Genomic DNA, 20,914 nt, shown 5'->3' with positions numbered 1-20,914 from the left:
TGTGGTTTGAGCCTCACATTTATTGTTTGCAGAGAAGGGAAAGCTCTTTAAAAGCCTCCACCTTTCATTGTTCCTGTCTCCTCCTTTGTACTCTCCTGCAAACACACATGTCCTGCAAACACTGCAGTTATATGTTCTTTAAGCCCTCTCACTGCCTTTTTCTCACACACACACACGCCTATGCAGATATGGATTGCTTTAGTTATGGAAAGGTATTATGATAACAGTCTTTCTCTTTTGAAGGCTCTACCCTGCAAGATTCCTTCCCCTAAAACCCTAAACCTGAGCTCCAGAACTGTGTCTTAATTTCTTAAAGAAACTTCTGGATACAGCAATGCCAGGAGGGACTGAAAAATCCAGCTGTCCTGACTCTGTGTGCGTGGTAGTGGAGGGGGTAAGAGAGAAAGTGGAAGAGGCAGGGAAAGAAGGGGTCTGAGCAAGGGCAGACTTTGGAGACATCTTGTAATGTATAAAATTCTTTAAATAAAGAGAGCATTTTTACAAAGCCTTTAGAGATTTGGGTTAGTCCAGACTTGTACTAAGAGACAAAACAAGCTCTCCAGCTGTGTATACACAGGTCTTCCCTGCCAAGACAAACAGAGCACTTGCTTTACTAAGAGATGTTAAAAGTTACACTCTTCAAAAAGGCTCCTGGCTGGGCAGTCTGTGAGTTTGCAGCCAGGTGAGGTGGTTGTGACTGACCTACTGAGAATAATTAGTGTGACAGTACTTAGCCCTTCCAAGGAGAAAAGGAATTCCCACTCCATCACTAGGCCTGTTAAGATGGAGCACCAGACTTGCTGGACACATGACCACTGTTGAATTTTGGTTCAGTTTCTCCATTTAAAGCAGCCATGGTATTTGACATGTTTACAAGGATCCTTGGGAGTCTCCAGTAACAGGAGACCCAAGTAGCAGGCTTGGAGGCAACACGGATCATCCATAGCTCTCAGTGTAGCTCTGAATCTCATTCCTAAAGATTTTTATGAAGATTAATTCAAAGCAGAGCCTGAAACCCACTGGCTTCATATGTAGGAAGTACAGGTTTCAGCCCAAGGCTCTGTAGTGATGCTCTCATAGCACGGCTGGGTACGTGGTTGAGTACTCTGGAAATTCCTCAGATTCCTGCCTGCATCTCTGTGGGCAGAGAGCTTCCACTAATGCCAGTTACTGTCTAGTGAGACATCATTCACCTTCCTCCTTCCCACACAGAGTAGCTACTGTGGCGTTTCTCATGGGGGAGCCATTGCTAACTACTAAATGCAGCACTCTGGCAATAGGCAATAAAAATGCACTCTGGCATCGTTGTGCCTGCTGCTTCCAGAGCACAAAATGAAAGACCGTCCTGGCTACAGAGTACAAAGAAAATGACAGGTAGTTTAAGCTGGCTTTCACTGCCTTTCAGGAAAGAAAGCAAAGATAATGTGATATGTACAGTCCTTTCCCTCAGTTCTGTGCTGTGAGATGTCTACTGATAGGAACCATCTGGGTTGGCAGATCAGACCACACTCAGCCTGCAGAAGAGAGGATGTGTTGTAGGATACACCTCTTCATCTCTCCCAGACCCATTACTGAAATGGGGCAGTTGGTTTGAATCGTAGCTGGATAATGTGGAGATTTTATGTTCTGAGCATAGGACAAAGCAGTATGAGCTCTACTGCTCCATCCTGTCTGGCCCACTGCTTGCGTTTGTTTGGGCAGCTCATTACATCACCCTGTTACGTTTCTCTGTAAAATAATAGACATTTTGCTGCAGCACAGGAACTGTGAGGAGCCACCAAAGGGTTGCAGGAGAGCTGGTAAATCGACTGCTAACAGTGATAAGAGCATGATCGAGGTAGGACTGTGTCTTGAGATACATTTGCTCATGTTGGTGTTCCCAAATAAGCCACCTCCAGGCTGTTAAATAAACCGTAAGATGCCTCAGACTGAAAAGTTGTGTTAAGAGACCAATCTCTTAGGAAGGATGGACTTGATCCAGCTCATACTGCTATGGCTGGCTGGTTCTGGACCAAGAGCTCATTTTGGTCAAACACACTTTATAGCCTGAGGACTGTACCCTCATTAGCAGTGCACACACTGACAGAAATAGATAGCTGACAGTGTCACGGGCGGGTGGGATGTCCCTTAGCAGTGAAGTCTTTCTTGTAGAATGTGACAACCTGTGAAAGCAGGGGCTGACCCAGGTCCTTCTGCTGAAGCAAGGCAAAAGGACTGAAAGCTGAAGGAAAACAAGTTCCAATTGGAAAAAAAAGATGATGTTTTTAACAAGGAGGTCGGTTTCAACTGGCTGTCTTCCACAGGAATGTGCTGGACCCCCCCCTGCACTACATAGCCTCACTTTAGACCTCTGTGGGTAGATGTGTCCAGCTGAGCACAGCATGCCATGAAACTTTATAGATGATGGAGTGATAACAGCAGTGAGCGGCAGGATTCACTGACCAAATGCAGACATTGCCTTTACAATGAGTGTATACAGAGTGGTGATCAGTTCTGTCACAGACATATGGACTGTGGACTTCCCTACACTTGATAAGTGAATCCCATCTCTGGAGTCTTCAGATCAAGAGGGAAGGAGTTTCTGAGGATGTGTTGTGGCTAATCCATATGTAGTAGGGTTTAGGCAAGAATCTCTGGTTGTCATGCACTGGCTTGTTTGATGTTGGACTTCAGACCAATTCATCCTTACAGATTTAAAATCTGTAAATGCCTGAACAGTGTAAAGATAGTTGTCTGTAGGCTTCTGTCTGCTGCAAGGCACAGCGTGGTGCCGTGGTCTCAGATTATTATATGCACAGAAGGTAATATCACACAAAGATACTAACTTGTTTCAAAGGACACAAAGCTGCATTAGTCCAGCTAATATCTGTGCTGAGGAGTTGGGATTCTCAGAAAGGCTCATTAGCTTTATACAATTGCTGTTGTTTCTAGTGTGGCCATTAGCTGTTCCTTTGCTCTCTGGAGATGCATTTTCCTACAGGGTTTGGGATATCAGTTTAGACTGGCAAGCACTGAAAAATGTGCCCATCTGTGTTGACGAAAAGAAGGCATTCAAACCCCACAAGGCTATCCGATTGCAGATTTATTTTGGGTTTTAATTTTACTTTATTTTGCTATAACCATAAAAAGAGATAATTTTACTTTTAAACTATAATTAACTAAGTTCCTGAATGCTAAGCAACAGCTTTTGCTGCCATACACTCAACAAGCTGCATGTTCAACAGCTTAGGGCTCCGGTAAGAGGCTGCTTTGTAATGGGAGCAATCTAACTACCTTCACACTTCATTCAGGAAATACTCCACTTCAGAGCTAAATACCTTAATAGCGAGGTACTCAGAGAATCTTAGCATCATTTCCTTCCTCTACATGACATCTTCAGGGATGAAGAACTAGTGAATATATTGTATAACCCCAGCAGCCTTCAGTAACATGAACTCACATTACATCAGCGTCAGAGGAAAAGCTGCAGTACAGAAAAAATGAATCCATGGGGAGAGAGGCCAATTTTTTTTTAATAGTTTTGCAGAAAAATGAAACATTTTGATGTCATGTCTCTGATTTCATCCTCCTTCAAGTAGGAAAAAAATTGTTGTAAAAAGTGACAATGTTTGACTCTGGTAAAGGTGTGGAAGCTCCTCCTGTGTTCCAAGGATGAGGTCTAATTTGGGGTTTTTTCCATCCGAATGCTGAAGGCTTCACTGTGCATGCCAGTTGCTACCTCTTTTGCTACCTGTTGTGAAAGAATGTCTTCTTTTACTTTGTAAAAAAAGATTTTTAGAGTAACATTCTTGATCTTTGTGGAGACTGTCTGTGGTTCCTATGATTTGTCCAGTTCAGAAGGCCTTTGCTAAGTCTGCATGTCCTCTCCTCTTAATGGTGCAAGGTTTCCAAAAGTTTAACCAACAGACTCGTGGGGTGGTGTTCTTCAGTGCAAATACTTCTGGGTTGAGCTGAAAGCCAGCTGTGCTCTTGAAGCCTTGAATGGTTGTTCCCAAGTCCTGTATCCCATGAAGAGCCTTGGAAGGGATTGTGTCCATGTGAAGATAATAGCAGACTTAAAACTGGCATCTGTTGTATGAGTTCTGGCTCTTGGTTACCCAGTGCAAGAAAACAAAGCCCTATTGATGCACACAGTGTTTTGAACATGTGAGAAAAAGCAAGGATTAGAGCCATAGCAGGTCCTAGACTTGCAACATCTATGGAAAAGGCAGTGAGTATCTCCTGTTCTTTCATAGTCCTCACTGCAGGACTTCTGTCTCTAACCAGGACTGGATTGGACTGAAGTGAAAACGTGCCCAAACAGCAGCTTCCACCAACACAATCCATATCTTTCAACATTTCACTGCTGTTTTCAGGAGATTCTTATTTCTCCTATTTCTTTCCAAATACCCCAAGAAGGGCTATCAACCATCGAGTGAGGAGGACATGGGCTTTCAAAAATTGCCATGCTTAGAGGGGTCAAACACATGACAAAGAGGAAGTCTGAGAGTCTGTGTCTGGAGTTTGATCCCATCCTGTGGCAGAGCCTTGGTTGGTGTCTTTGTGGCAGGTCTCCAGATGAAGCCACAGAGCACTCAGTGAAGAGCAGACCATGTTCTGCATGTCTAGTGCTTCGAGTATCAGAACCTTGGGATATAAGCAGAGTAGGCAAAAGCAGCTTCAGAAACAAAGTTCCACACAATCCCCTAGTAAACAAGACATAGTACATAGGAAAAGGGACAGATGGGATCTAAATCTCTACTCAATACATTTCACTTTAAAGCTGTTGCTAATCTGCTCCAGTTTTCTTCCTGAATCTCCATTATTCTGCTTATATCAAGATACAGCTTTTTATATTTTAGCATGTACATAACATGAGAATCTCCTTTGATGTGCACTCAGGGAGGATTTCTGAGTTTCCATAATGTGTCTGTGTCTGTAGATTCTCCAAAGTTTCAAAAGGATTTTGATGTCTTTTGGGAGGGGGCTGCTCGTGAAGCCAGGGTTCCTTATAACTGATACAATTCCAGTCCTGGAAGAACTCTCCATTAACAATGATTCAGACTAACGCAAGGCCTCAGAGTAGCATATTTTTATATGCTGTATCAATTTCTCAAAGATCCTTACTGTATAGGACAGCAGTTCCTCTCATCCTCATAATTTCATTTGATTTCTATCAGTCTAATGGCCACTTATCCACTGTCCTGAAATATTTAAGCTCTAGAAGAATTGCATAAGGAGGTTGTGGATTTTCATATCTGTAGGTATTTAAGAGCAAGTTATACAAATATTGGTTGCGTCTAATTCTGGTAGTCAGTCTTGTCTAAGGGAAAGAGAAATCCAAAATGATCTCCAGCATTCCCTCCAGCCGTAGCTTTTCTAGTGACAGGCACCCCAGGCCATATATAAACAGAATAAATGATGCAAAATACCATCTTATAACATACAGATGAATGCTAGTGAGTGTCTCAGCATAAACTGCACTTTAATCCACTCAGATTTCCAGATGGTGGGAATATTGCAGAATACCCCATTATTCTTGCTTAGAAGGCCTCTCCACTCCCCCGCCCCCCCCCCCCCCCCCCCCCCCGAGAGGAGTTATTAAGAGTGGCTTTGTCTCAGCTTTTCTGTTTCCTCTTAATAATGATTTTTATTTCTAATTTTCAGTCTAATCTGGAGGCTTAGGAGAAATGAAGCAGCAACACAGGATGTGTCTGATCCCCATGCATGCATGCAAAAACTGTAGCAGGAAGCAGCCAACAGTAAACATGGTACCTTTGCTCACTCCTGTCTAACTCAGGTCACAGTCCTGAACTTCTGAAATGCTGCTCCTAGTGAAGTAATCAGTAGGGATGTACATATTTCATACCTTTAGCTGGTAACTCCCCAGAGCCCAGGCACGCAAGAACATACAACATGCTATCAAGAAAGGGACCACAAATAGTTCTTGGAAATTCAATTATTATCTGAGATAACTCAGAAAGGTCTTTAATCTCAGCTTTTGTATTTCAGAGGAAGATACATCAAATTCATTAATGTAAGCTGCCCAGTAGAATTTCTGTTCTGGGAATAAATGCCATGTTGGCAAAAATATCTCTTCCGTACAACCTCTGGCTGTGCCTGAGGTCCATGTCCGTTGTGAAACTGAGCCCCAGTCCACCTGCTCTCCTGAAAGAAGAGCAACACACAGCAACAATCCCAGAGGAGTGGAGACATCCCAGAAACATGGACTGAGATGTGGCTCCTGAGACCAAACTGAAATTCACTTTGTGTGGGCCTCCACATGCATCCCCTGAGCTGCAAGGCTGTTCCAGGGTGTCATGAACTCATTAATTTCTTGGGTTTCAGTTTTCTGATAGGAAAAAGACAAAGGAAAGCACTGGCTATGGTGGCTCCTTTCTGTCATGCCCAAAGTCGTCTGGGTGGTGTGAGTATAGTAGGCAGCTGAGACACAAGTTTGCCCGACACTCGGCAAGCCCTTCTTCCTATCAGTTCCAGATTAAGCTTGAAATTGCTTTAACCAGAAATCTTATGGAGGAATGGTATTGGCAGTGGTTAAGTTTTTTTTTCCCCCAGATGAGCTTTTTAATAAAAGACTCTGTTTACAAAGAAATTTCTCATCCTTGTTAGAAACCAGGCGTTCAGCTGATTTTTCCTAGTGCTCTGCTAATCCAGATGTTACGACATAAAGCAGAACTCATAGCTGAGATATGTGATAGAGTTCCTTCTCCTCAACCTGCCTCCAAAGGTGAGGCATACGCTCCCATTTCTCTACATTGTGGTAGAAAAAGCATTTTTATAATCAGCAGTAGTTCAAAGAGAGATTGCTCTGACATCTATTGCTGTAACTTGCATTTGTGTGGAAAGGTCTGGCAGAAACCTCACCATGAGTGGAGTTCAACTCTGTACTCAATTGTAGGTTGCCATTTTCCTCCTGCAGACAGGTTTACTTGATAAAATAATTATAGTTCTGTGAAACCACATTTTCCTCTGATCTCTGCAGAAAGCCAGTCATAGTCTGCTGGGAGTACTGGAGGGATGTAGATGCATCCTGCACATATAATTTTCCTGCATGCCCCTGGGCTTTATGGTACAATCTTTAATGAGACAATCACATACTACATTTCCCCCTGCCAGAGTGTGGGAAGCACTCCCAAAGCACAGCTACTTAATACCTTTGCTGCTTGGTGTTCAGCATGTGGTTCAGAGGCCGTTTCACTGTCCACAACAGGAACCAGCCTCTGGAAATTTCCTCCAGAGACCTTCACAGAAACAGCATTCCCAAGATATATGTTTAAATCAGACAGGAATGTTTTGACTGGAATTTTTCAAAACTGCTTAGCTTGGGTATAAACCTGTTTCAGCCTGAATAGTTACAATTTGGCAAAGGTACAAGTGATAGCAAAGAGGGTCTTTGCAAAGAGATGCATGAGTTGACCTTGTCCATGGGCAAGCCATTTGCATTGCCACTAAGAAACACAGGAGCATTTCAGTGAGCTGTAGCTGAGTGAGCCGAGAAGGCTGGATCAGCATGGGTTGGGACCTTCTTGTTTCTGCAGCTAGCACTTCATTGCCTGCTCTGGGTTGGGCAGGAAGGTGGCTGTCTTATCTTCTGACCTTTCATTGCTCTTGGATGCAGTGAAAAGTGGCTTGCTTTCTCATTCTCATTGTGGAGAGGGGTGTCCATGAGTAAGAGTCCCCTGATGTTGTTGAACCTGCTGATCCTTGTGGGAGAAAAGTGGCATGAAGATAAATGCCTGGGTTCACATTTCACCCAAATCTGGAGAGTCTGCAAGGGCTGTAAGCAGCGCTCTGCCAGCTGACTGTGAGGAGTGCAATGCGACATCACATCATGGTCACAGGCTCAGTGCAGCATGTTTGGAGGTCAACGCATGAATGTCTGCAGTTCTGGTGCACTGATATCAACCCAAGGCTGTGCACCAGCCTCTGTTCTCTGCAAGCCCATGAAAATGCAGACTGGCAGGAGAGGCATTGCTTGGTCCACATCTGCTCAAGGCCCTTGGGCAGTTCTGTGAACCGGTGCTCAGCTCATGGTGGCACAGCGGCTCCAGGCCTGGTCCAACCAAGCATGTCCACACGCCCCATTTGTGGCAGGGAACTAGAATGCTTCCCATTGAATGCAAAGACAAAGCCTGGTAGAATGTGCAGGGATAAGGAGATGCTAAGGAGAGCACAATGTTTCCACTTCCATTAATTCAGTCTGAGAAGAATCTAATAACATGCTATTTGTGTCTGTTTGGTCATTTCTGAGACTTCTTCCTTCTGTTTCAAGATACTTTAGCTGTGGATAAGCGTCTTCCAAAGAACACCTTGCCCTCCCTAGCACAAGCATTGCATTGCCACTTTTAAAATACAAAAACCTTTGCTGAATGCAGCAATGGACAGATGAAGATGACCGCAGCTCATGCACAGTAACGTTAATGCAATCTGGCAAGACCTGTAAAGCCATCCGCATCGTTGGAAGTCCTTGCTCAGTAGTGTCCTTGCCATCACTTCCTCCCAGCTCATTGTCCCAGAAGGGAGGTAGGCAAAGTCTGCAAACCCTCTGCCCAAAAATACTTCCCACCTGGCAGACACAAATTTCTCCTTCCCTTACCTGGTCCTATCAGGAACACACAATCAGCTGTCCGGGAGGAATCCCCCAAATTCAGTCACAGCTCAGCCCAGCCCAGCCACCATCTCCATATACTCTTTCCCTTGATATTCAGGAGTCTGCCCGTAGCCATGATCTCTGCCAAAGGAGCCTGAGAGGTGCAAGTCTTTCACCTGGGGCAAGTATGTGTGTGGGGAAGAGTCTGGAGCTATCAAACCCCCATGCCACCCCCAGCATCTCCATTCCTGCACCTCCATCTCTGCACTGACCAGGCAGTGATTCAACAGCCCACAGGGTTCTGACCCCGTGGTCTCTTCCAAGAGAGAGGACACAGCATGGCAGTGCCAGCCCCCTGTTCCAACCCTCCCAGACATTTCTAGAACTGCTGGAACTGCTGGAACTACTGGCCCTATGCTGCCGTGTGTATCCTTTGTGCCTCAGATGCTGGTGCAGTGCAGAGCCCTTGGAGGAGGGTTGTGCATGGAGCTCTATCTCAGGTTTCATAGGCTAAGACTTTGACAGGAAACGGTAAAAATAGGACAGGAAAACTTAAAAAAGTTCTCCCTTCACTATTTCCTTTGAATATGTTTTTTCAGCACTTGGAATGTCTGGCCTTATAAACTGCCCCAGCCAGCTTTTTCTTTTCTGCAAAAGTCCAAACAGTTAAACATCAGGAATGCGGCTGTGTTTGTATGAGGTAAGGAAATGACTAGGTGGAGAAAGTATTCCATGAGAAAGGAGCCCTTTACGGAGACCCTCTGCGCTGTTCTCCCTGCATCCACCATCCCCCCTCCCACCAAAGCTGTCACGTATCAAACAGCCTGAGAGGCTTAGCAGATATTTAGAGTTGTGTGCCGAGACCTACGATCAATGTTGTAAAATCTCTGCATTCACATTTAGTGCAACAGAAATAATCACAGGATTGTTGGTTGGCTCCTTTCAGTTGGTTGGTTGGCTGGTGGCTTTTGGATGCTGTTCCCCTGTGTACTTTCCCATACGTTCATGGTCTCTCTATGAGCAGGGCATGAATTGCTCCATTTAGCATTTAATTTTTAAGTTATCAGCTCTCCTGGCAGGTCCCAGAGGGCACAGCCAGCATTCTTCATGGGCTCTCTAGGGAACACCCCCATCACAAGCAGCCAGAGTTTGTCTGGGAATCTTTTTGGATAGAAGCTTGCAGAGGGATCTGCCAGATTAATGCCTTGCCTTGGTTGCATGAGCTCTCACTCACTCCCAGAGCTGGCTGTTTGTCTTGCTCCAAAACCCCAGAAGGTTACAGACAGAAAATTGCAAGGCTGTGCTCCCGGGGCCTGGAGGACCAAGCCTCCTGCTGATGGAAATCATTCATTGAAAACAGAAAAATAGATATTGGGCTTGATATCCAGTCTCCTTGCTCTCCTGTACTTGGTTGCTGGAGCTTTTAGAAAGCAGCGTGGAAGCCTGCCAAAGCCTGGGGCATGTGTTGTAGTGACCTCATCCCAGTGAGGTCTGTAGCTCCCCAGGGATTACTTACAGGCAACGTTTGTCCTTACTGTTTTAAGAAAAAGCCTTCAGCGAAAGCATTGTTTATTATGAGAAGGAATTTGATTTTAGCAAAGAAAAATCTCTTCTTCCTTGCTGCTCTATTTATTTATTTTGCAAAGAAGGAATTCACCCAGCCCATGGTCTGTCTCGTGAGGGGATTCCAGCCAAATGGTGCCAGAGAAAGGACAGCCTGAAAGATGGGGTGAGAGTGCAGAGAGCTCTTCAATCCCTTCACCTTCCTTTTAGTCTGGACTCTGCAGATCTGCTTACACGGCTGGGGTCAGGCATATTCGTGTTTCTAGGACTGTTTTAAATAGCAATGAGAGTAGTGCAATTGTTCCCGCTTTTGCATCTTTACCCAGGGATCTGAATTCCCATTGCAAGCATTAATTTACTTGGTGGCACCCCGCTGGGTAGATGGATGTTATAGAAGTGGGGAAAGCTATCCATTTTCTTGCGAAAATTTTCAAACAAAATGCTTCTTTTCAAAAGTGTTTTGTCAAAACCTACTAATTTGCCCAAAGGGATAGTAAGAACCAGTTAAAAGGGAGTAAAATGCTAATTTTAAATGCCTTTTTCTTTCCCCCACAGCAAAGCAGTACTTTAAATTGGGTGTGAAATAAAGTTGTAAATATTTCAGGTTCAGATACTGTTTCAATTCAGGTGTTACAAAACATTTGAAAATGCCCTTGTTTATGGAAGTGTTCAGTTTGAGATCTCCTTCAAAGAAGTCAGTCTGAGTTGCTGAAATTAACATTTCCCTGCAAAATAATGGCATTGAGTTATGCTGTATATCCCAGGGAAACATTCCCTACAAAAGATTTCCATTGTCTTCATTTAGCATTGGGGAAACTGAGCAATAGAGAAGGTGCCTTCCAGACTGTTGTACATAAATGTTTGATAGCCTCAGAGCAGTAATTTTAAATAGTCTGAAACTGATTATTCTCTTCTAACAAGACCAGGCTGCATTTCTGCCATAAATTATAGCCATGGTTGGCAAAGAGTAGTGCGTTGTTCTTTATTACCTCTGGTAGGAGGTGAGACAGGTTCTGGCAAGGTGAATTTGGGTTAAGTAGGGTAGGCAAAGCCAGTGCAGCATCCCTAGTCAGCACAGCACCCCAAGTACTGGAAACAGGGAAACTAGGAGGTTTTGTGTGCTGGCTCGGCTGAACCAGAAGTACTTGAACCCACTTACTGCACTTTAATGTCCCACCCCTTCCAGCAGGACTCCATGCAGCACGTGGGTGAAGGCAGATGTCCACAGCAACCGTGAATCGTTCCTCCACTTACAACCTAGACACACTAATTAGGAAAGTTAAAAATGTCTACAGGGATATTTTCAGGAAGCTGCTTGCAAGTGGAATAGCATGGCTCAATGTAAGAGCATGTGTAATGGCATAGATCCCACCATTAGCTCCCCAAGGGTTTGTGGCTTAGAATTGTCAGGAATGGCCGTTCATTAGCTATAGGGGTTCCTAACGATCTCCATGACAACCAGCCAAACATGGAAACTGGGAATGAGGTCTATTCCTGTTACGCTTCCTCTTCCGAGCACATCTGGGGCCTGTGTTGGCTGCAGGATTGGGTAGATAAGACTCACTGTAGCCCCAACCTGAATCTGCGGCATCTGCAAAAGTCCCTAGTCCAGGCTAGGTGGTGCTTCAAAGCCATACTGCCTCAGTGGGGTGGGGGTGGCAAGGGTTTGAAAACAAAAAGCGTAGCAAGGAGTCAGATTTCTTGTGGTTAATGCAAACACGTTGACACTTCAACTCTGATTCCGTGGTGCCTTTTGCAATTTGAGTGCTCTCTCTCCTTGCTGGCTGCTCAAGACAAGTAGGCATGAATAGTAACCTAATCTAACTCTATGGCGATAAGAAATCTACAGACTGAACGTGCTGAGCATGGTCTACTTTGAAATTAATAGGGCAGGAAAGAAAAATGAGATCAGTGCATGGATGAGGCTGATGATAGATGCTGGGGGAGAAGCTGATGTCTGTCCTATGCTGTGTGTTTACTGTTTGCAAAACTGTATTTGGAGAGGTTAAGTCAGGCAGTGAGCTGGCATGTTGTTTTTTGCAGCTACAAGTGATTGGTAAAGGCCCAGATATGCATGGCCCTGCTGTGTTAAAAGTCTCTTCTGTAGAGGGGAGAAGATTCTTACTGATTCCCACAATAAAGCCTCATCCAGTATTCCTTGCAATCTCTTTAATGAGAACTTTACCTGCAGATGGAAAGGTGGAACTCATCCATATCCTGCCACTGGACACTGTTATTGTAAGGCTGAGTGAGCTTGAAAGAAGAAACAGGAAGAAATCTCAGCTTTCAGTGAGGAAGGCACCTCATCTATGCTTTTCTAAGAAACATACCAGCAAAGACCAAACTTCTGAAGGACAACTACCTGCGACAGGGTTCCTGGAAGATGGGATCCCATACATAGACTGTAAAAGGGCTTTAGACATCTCCTAAGAGTGCATATTTCCTTAATAAAATTTGATTGGTGCACCACTAAAAATTTAATAATATGACCATTAAAATTAGCAACAGATGGGAGCTGGAATACAGCCAGGCTTTCTGGACTCCAGACTGCAATTTCCTTGGCTTCATTCCCTCCAAAGAAGTAATCTACATATGAAAATCTATTTTTGTCAATTATTTGTTTAAAAGGGGGTGTTCTCCTTACAATCGTGCTTTCATTATCAATCTCAAGGAATTCTTGCTGCAGTGCATCTAGCCATGCCTCAGCAAGATGATGTGGGAGGTGCAAGTTTACCCCTTTCCTCTCCATACAGTGCTGCCATGCATTGATTTTGGGTTATACATTTATGTGATCTGACTTTCTAAGTCAGAGCCCTTTGTAGGTACACACCACAATGACATCAACCACATGTTCTTCCCAGTGATCCTTTTGACTAGGACAGGGAGAAAGCAAGTCCTCTTTATTAGGTGTTTCTGCATTGTCCTAGGGTTAAGACAACTTCAGAATAGCTCATAAAATGTATATTTCACTGTAAGCACATAGGCACTGCCACATTCAAACAGAGCTGCAGCCCACCTGACCAGAGTTATCTAACACAGATGCTCCACCTGCAATGGTGCTGCAGCACAATGCTGACCAAAACCAACTCTAAAATTTAACTGCCTGGATGGCTTACAAAGTGGTATGAGGGTGGATTGAGGGCCCTTGGCTGAGATTGAGTTTGTGCCTCAGAGCTCTAGCAGTGTCCATAAACTAATGTCTGGGGAACAGCACAGGAACAGGGCAATCCTATATGATCCTCCTCTGTAAGATGCTCCAGGCACTTGTAGCTCACAGTCTTTGACAATTCATAACATCCTCTGTTAGACGTATTCCCCTTAGCTTATACATTGCCTGGAGAAACACTTTCCTCAATTTATCTTGAGCCAGCATCACTTCCTATCCTATGATACCTCCTGGTTCTGGCTCTGCGAGTCCGTTCCTCCTTAGGCCACTCATGGTTTTGCACTCTGCTATCAGGTCTTCCCCCAGGTGTTTCTTTTTCAGACTGAGGACTGCTAACCAGTGCAGCTGTTCCTCATACCTAAGCTCTTCCACACCTTTGATAATCCTTGTTGCCATTTTGTGATCCTTTCCCAGTTCTGCTAGCTGTTTTCTGAGTTGGGGGCTAGAACTGCAAGCAGCCCTCAGGATGGAAGCAAACTGTGAGTTTAGTGATGGTTCTTTAGTCTTCTCCTAATACTGTTAGCCTCCTAAAGTCTGTTAGCCTTTTTGTCTGTTACTGAGTTGATTTCTCCATTGAAATAGGATCACAAAGCAATTTCTTTTGTAGTTCTTCGGGTTTGATTGTTGAGGAGATTTAAATTGTTCACTGGTGTGGTTATAAAGAGCTCACCTTCATCTTTTCCTCAAGGTTGAAAATTTGAGCAAGAGCCTCTCAGTTTTACAAAAAAAAAGACAATGGGTGAGAAAACAACTCAGACTTTCTTGATTTCTTTTCTAGGAATAAACTAGGAAAAACTAAAGCATTAAACTTGGCATGGCAGGAGACATGTGCTTTGGTATCTTGTTAAATTTTGGATCAAAAACCAAAAGGTGATTATTTGATAACTCACCATTGCAAACATAGTACGTATTTCTGTTCTGATTTCCAAACAAAGGCTTTTTTATGAGATCATGTCACCTTTATGCTAATATAACTTCAAAATCATTGCCTTTTTTTTTCATCCTCAAATCCCTCTTGCTGTTTACTTCTCAGTGACATCCACAGACCAAACTTCTTTTGATACTTTTAGTTTTCAAGTATGACTGTGCTCCCAGCTGTTCAAGAAATACAAATCAGAGGGAACATTAAGCTGGAAATAAGCAATTATTGTGCTAATTGATAATTTCCCAGAGATAGAGGAGAATTTGTTGTGTGGTTTCAATGTAGCTTATGCTTACCCTGATGCCAGGTGGGATAATTATAACACAGATGAACCTCACAGAGTTTTTACTCAGCACAAGCCACAGGAGCGAGGAAGGCACATCAGCACAGGCATTGTCAGTCTAAAGCCTGCAGTAATTACCAGCATTTCCAGATGATCTTTTATAGCCCAGGATAAAGGCACTCTGTCGTGGTTTCATGCAAATGTAGGTTCTGCCAGTGTGGCTGTCATGCAAACATACCCTATGGGAGAAAGGTTTCTGTCTCAAACTGTCAATTTAATAGTTTTCCTTGCTTTTTATTCTTTGCACATGTGTGTCAGGATTTAAAAAGAAGGGAGCTGATTGCAAAGATCATGTGTGGAAAGACTCATATCTGAGAACTTGCAGGCCAAGCAATGGAGTATGGACAAAGAGCTTTGCTTTGTTGAGTGTCTATATTATCCTAAGACATTTCTGGAAACAGAACTATTAGTCTTTAGATGTGGGCACAAGTGCTGCCCATTCCTCGTGATTTAGGTATAACCACTTTTCACACAAGTTTTTTGTTGCTTCACATGTCAAATCCAAATGTTTCACTGCAAAGACAGCTGTGGGTTAATCTGGGCGCTGATGTGGGGATTTGGTTTCACAGTCAATTACTAATTACTGGGCGCTCCAACATCAAATCCATAAGCAACTTTGCAAATCTCAGCCAGACTATCTGAAATAATGGCTATTTGACCAATACCTAACTTCCTTGACAGTTAATGTGGAATTTTCTGATCTGAAAATAACACGGTTAAAGGTCCTTTTTCCAGCCACAGATCAAACACTTGCATGCAATCATCTATTCCCAGTAGTGGGAAAAAAACTCTTGTTTAAGAATTTTGTTTCCTGATGAATGCCTGCTGTGGTAATATCCCTAATCAAGGGTCATAAGAGCCCAGACAGTGGCAAAACCACATTCCTTAGTGCAAACAAGCCCTTCAAAATCTTTTGGGGTTTAAGGGATAGGAAGATCCTTGTTGGGAATCAGAAACAGACTGGTTGTTTCTGCCGCATCTGGGTTTTACAGATCTAGTTAAAATTACCAGGGGACCTTTAAGAGTTAAACCAAAGAAATTAATCACAATGACATGTATTACTGCAGGAGGTTGCCTTTACAGAGACCATCAGTGTAGAAATCCCTTTGTGGGATTTACAGTAGACATCACAGGGAAAGATTTGGAAATTCTCTCCCAGAACATTTTGTGGGTGAGATCTAGGACTCTTCCTCTGTAAGCCAAGTAGAAGTGATCTGGATATCTCCACCATCCTATATGTTTACATTACATGGACTGTCAAGCCCTAAGGCTGCTCATGAGATGCTTGTACCACATCATCTCCATGTGCACCTTTGCCCCTAACTAAAATGAAGTTTGATTGCTTTGCTGACACCAGCAGTTCACAGAACAGGTGAGCTTGCAGCCCTGAAATTGCCTCTTTGCCTGGCTTCATATTTTGAGCTCATTCTAGGGCCAGTACTTAAAGGGAGTGACTCAGGGTATAGAATAAGTTTAGTTCATGTGATGAGCCTGAGAGAGACCAGGAAGAGCTGGCTTGGAGAACCTCTAGATGATCACATGAAACATACAGCAGAAAGAAGGTCACTGCCTCCAGTACTGGTCTCCAGCTTGGTCTTAAATTTTTGTTCTTTTCATGGTTGCAGATTTTTTTTTCCAGAACTTGTTGACTTTACACCTGAATGGCTGTGCTGGTAGGAAGGGCAATAGGCACTCTGTGTGTTAGATAGAAAACCTTGTGTTTGTGTCTTGATCTAACATGTGGATGTTATTTTTCTCCCTCAGACTATCGTACTGGTCCCTGCTTTAGCCAAGTAAATAACCAAATGTGCCAGGGCCAACTCAGTGGGATCGTATGCACCAAGACCATGTGTTGTGCCACCATTGGACGGGCCTGGGGTCACCCATGTGAGATGTGCCCTGCCCAGCCTCACCCCTGCCGCCGAGGTTTCATTCCCAACATTCGTACTGGAGCCTGCCAAGGTAAATGCCACGAGTATCTAAGGATGTTCCCTTATTCATCCTGATGTGCACTGAAAGGGCGAGTGATGAATGACTGCCAGGAGCCCCCATACAGAGAACAGCTCTCTGTGTAAACTTTGCTAAATCCATCACTGTATGTCCCAGAGCATCACCATGGACCTTGGGTCTCTCATGGGATCACCTAAGATCATCTTAGCTCACTTAAAAATTCTGGCCATGCTGTGGTTCTCGGGTGATATTCCTCCATTCCACAAAATGTAGTGAATCAGGCTAGTTTTTCTCCGGGTTTAAAACTAAGTAACAGCCTTCCGTATGCCCTCATTCTGTGGTGCTGCTATTGTTGTTGGAGCTTCTGTCCCAGCACTGGAACATGATCAGCACTTGTATCAGGTGACTAGTGCTCTGTAAATTGTAATATTGCTTCAAAACAGAAGCCATAACTCCTTTGAGATCACACAAGCAAATAAAATGTACATAAATCACATGCTTAGAGGTTGCATTCAATGTCTAGGACACCCAGGCAAAAATAGAAGAATGGGTCCACTGAGTTCCCATCAGCAGATCCCATTGGCAGCCTTTCTGGAGCTGCTGTTGCTTCTCCCCACTGATGGGTCTCCGTGTAGAGTTGCATGAATTCCTTTCTGCATCTGCAACTAATTTCAGCCTTTACCTGCAACAATCAAAAGCCAAAATTACAAAAGCCAAATCCCCCATTGGCTAGTGTCTGTAGGATAAAATTGGAAAGGCTGAAGAGGAGAACTCTCTGGCTGTCTATTGCGATCTGCATTTTATGACCTGAATCTCTTCAGGAGAGCTTGGCCTATTTAATATATTTGTCACTCACCTTTACTGCAAGCAGAACAGGAGTATAAATAGTATCTGTAGCACATGAGTGTGCTGGTTCTAGCAGCAAGTACTGAGGCCTTCCTGAGGTGTTTTGGAAAGCACAGTGTCCCCTCACAGACGAGGAGACCATGGCTGCAGTATGAGCCTTCCTGGGATGGGGCTGAAGAGCAAAAGCTTACAGTCCATAGGTTCCCCTCTCTGCCCTGCAACAGATGTTGCTCTCTGAAGGCTGCAGGAGGACATCCCACCAAACCAACTCTCACCCGCAACTCAGCTACCAACCTGGAATGAACCACGAGGGGGTAGACACATTGATGTTTGCTTTGGAAAACATTACTATACTTTTGTTTCCCTCTTGCTTGTGTAGATAAGCCAACAATTCCTTTATGTCCATTTTCTGTCCTTCACCTTATCTCTAATGTAATCTGATGGGTAATTGCATTAGGAAATGTAAATCCACCTACTTGGAGCAAAGTTGCTTCTTTCTCATAGCACTCCCACCATGCTGGGATTGAGTATTCATGTGTTTCAAAGGTTGCACTTTCTAATGTCTTTACTCATCTTCCTGTAGATGTGGATGAATGTCAAGCCATTCCTGGCCTCTGTCAAGGTGGTAACTGCATCAACACAGTGGGTTCTTACGAGTGCAAATGCCCTGCGGGACACAAGCAAAGCGAGACCAGCCACAGATGTGAAGGTAAGATTGCAGACCTCTGCACAGCTTCACCAGACTGCTCAGTACTGGGTTCCCAGTTCTGAGAGCACAAGGGCATTTAAAAACTTGAGAATCTCTCTGCTCACAGGGCATCTCGAAGGCTGGAGCAGTAGAGATGTGAAAGAGGTCCCATGCCAGCCTTGATCCTAGCTTCCAAGTAGGAGGGAGTGCTGCAAGCATCAAGGCATATTAGAAAATGTACTGCAGTATGAATTTCTGATCTGTTTATCTGCTTTCCACAGTACAATGCAAGGAAGTGAGGAATAGAGCTTGTCTGATCTTCTCTTAAACTAGAAAGAGTTTTTTGTTTCATGCAGGTGTTATCTGAAAGATATTTTAATGGCAACACAGACTCATTGAACAGAAGGGACCTCTGGAGGGCTTTAGTTCAACCTCCTCCCTAGATCAGGGCTGGCTTCAAAGCTAGATCAGGTTGCTTATGTAGCTCAGTTTGATTGAGTTTTGAAAATTCAAAGCCTTTTCTTTTGCAGCTCTTGTCCTAGGGTTGCACCACTGTCATGGTGAGGAATATCTTCTTCATACCCACTTGATATTTACCTTTCTGCAGCTTGCAACTTGTTGTCTCCAGTTCAGTAGAGTAACTGGAAGTAAGGCAAAGCAGGTGGAGTCTGATTAGCTGGGATGGTGATTGAATTAGACAACCAGAAGTAACATCATGGTTCTCAGTGCATTGCAGATCTGATTCCATGAGATAAGTGTAAGGAGCAAGTAAATGCAGTGTTACTTCACTGACAGTGATATTATTCCAAACTGACATGATGGCCAGAAGCTGAACCTTGTCCTTGAGTACGAAGCAGGCACAAATGAAAATTTGGAATTAGAGACATGAAATGCCAGTCAGCAGCATGCCTGTGAACATCCCTCCTTTGAGCTAGTGTCCCAATCCCACAGGGGAAGCATACCTCCCCACCAATCCAGGGTTGTCTGCAGACAGCCTGCCTGCTGTGCCTTGTTTTCCTGTCTTTCCAGTTACTTTGTAGGATGCACCTTGTTCATCTTCAACTGGGTTGTAAACGGGAGTGACCTTTTCAGTCTCAACATCTCTCTTGGAAATGATACGCTGCTTCAGAGGCATGGTTTGTGCTTACGTTTAGGGATGCTCTACAGCATTACTGCCTTAGCAGTAGCTACAGAGCTGCTGTAGCTTGAAGTCAAGCGGTGGGGAATGCAGTCTGCTGCTTCTCAGCATCAGCCTTAGCCTGGCACTGTGGGCAGCCTGGGGAGTGCAGTCAACTTCCAAACTGTCTGGAGAAGTTCCCAGCTGGATGGAAGGGAACTTTGCAGAAACTCCTATTTGTCTCTTCTTCAGCACAGAATTTGGAGGAGTTTAACTATTAATTGCCTTCTAAAAACACCTCAGTGGAGGACCCAGATGCCTTGCCCAGATGTGCAGGTGTGACTCTGCTCTGAACTTGTGGGCAAGCTGATCTGCAGCTTTGGCAATCAGATCCCCATGTCTGGAGGTAGGACTGCAGGAAAGGGAAACTATCAGTCTCCAGAGGGTCTGGTAAGATGGTGCAGAGAGCTCTGCCATTTTCAAGGGAAATACTTTTCCAGGTGGTTAGTGGCATTGCTTAGAAATGGCCAAATGACTGACCTTCAGACCAGAGGACTAGTTTCACTTGGGGTGTGAAAATTTAACAACATTAAGACCACTTTTGGTAGTTAGGGCAGAACTCTGCCTGGTTCTGGAAGCCCCTGGAACTGCTCTTTGCTCTCAGACTCAGGATAAGTTGGTCCACTGTATTACGTAGTTAAATTCAGGACTCACCTAGATAGCAAGAGGCAATGTCTTGTTCCATGCCGTAAGGCACACGCTTCTGTAGTAAAGTGTGGAGCGCAGGCAAGGATTAGGTGCAGTCAATATATTAATATTCACAGTGCCACCAATCTGAGCCTTCTTTGTGAGAGTCTGGCTTCACTTCCTTAAGGTCCAGTCTCAGCATCTCCTTTATCACTGCTCAGCATCTCTCTGAGAAGCGTGCAGACCTCTGTAGGAAGGACAGGCTCTCCCCAAGCATTTTGCAGCAGTTCTCGTGGGCCAGATGCATACCTTGCCAGGCAGGCTGCACCTCTCAGAAGTAGGGGGATAAACTTTTGTTGTATTTTCCAAACATCTGGCAAATGAAAAGGAAAACAGCATTAAACTTTTCCTGCCTTGGTTGTTAAAGCTGTTTCCCACATACCCTAATGAAACCCTGCTGGCCTGTGTTTGCCATTTTAGAGATGGAACATGTTGGTTGTGCTGGTGTGACTGTGTCCCACCTAGCTGGGCTTCAGGAACTCCACCTCCCTTTCATTCCTCTCCAAGGTTGTGTTGTAACCAAGACAAGGGATGATGAATGCACTAGAATCCAGACATTTAACCTGGAATTTGTTTCCAGGTGGCAAAGCTATTTACAGTGGCAGAACTGTAGGCAGCTAACTATTACACAGAGAGAGCACTTAAAGCAGCCACCACATAAGCATTAAAGCACCTCCACAGCGCTGTGGGTTTGACAGCATACGTTGTCCCATGGGCTTTCTCCCAACAGTCAGTTCTTGGGGAAAGGAGCATCGTTGCTTCCAGGTGACTGTTTTGATACCCCCACCCTCCTGTGATCCAGACGTTTCCCTTGCTAGTATAACTGGTAGTCTCTGTGTCAGTGCATGCCTTGTGACCTTCATTCAGCCCTTCAGAAAAACTTTTCCAAAGTGAGACACCAGCTACAGAGGTTAATCCTTCGGTGGGGGATGCACGTTTTATGTTGAGAAGACATCTGTGTCTGTGGATCTTCCTTGGCAGG

General features: G+C 44.3%; 1 protein-coding gene across 1 annotated transcript in view; it reads left to right on the top strand.

The window, feature by feature from the left end:
* FBN3 (fibrillin 3) overlaps window positions 1-20,914 on the top strand; it is a 112,349-nt gene that overhangs the window by 29,724 nt on the left and 61,711 nt on the right. The window contains exons 6-7 of the mRNA XM_075723822.1: window positions 16,349-16,546; window positions 17,964-18,089. Of these exons, the coding sequence (XP_075579937.1) occupies window positions 16,349-16,546; window positions 17,964-18,089 (324 nt within the window). The remainder of the gene's footprint in view (window positions 1-16,348; window positions 16,547-17,963; window positions 18,090-20,914) is intronic.

Source organism: Pelecanus crispus, chromosome 20 (assembly GCF_030463565.1).
Source record: "Pelecanus crispus isolate bPelCri1 chromosome 20, bPelCri1.pri, whole genome shotgun sequence".
In the NCBI taxonomy this organism is placed as follows: Eukaryota; Metazoa; Chordata; class Aves; order Pelecaniformes; family Pelecanidae; genus Pelecanus; species Pelecanus crispus.
The sequence above is the reverse complement of the archived record's forward strand: the minus strand, read 5'-3'. Positions and strand labels throughout refer to the sequence as shown.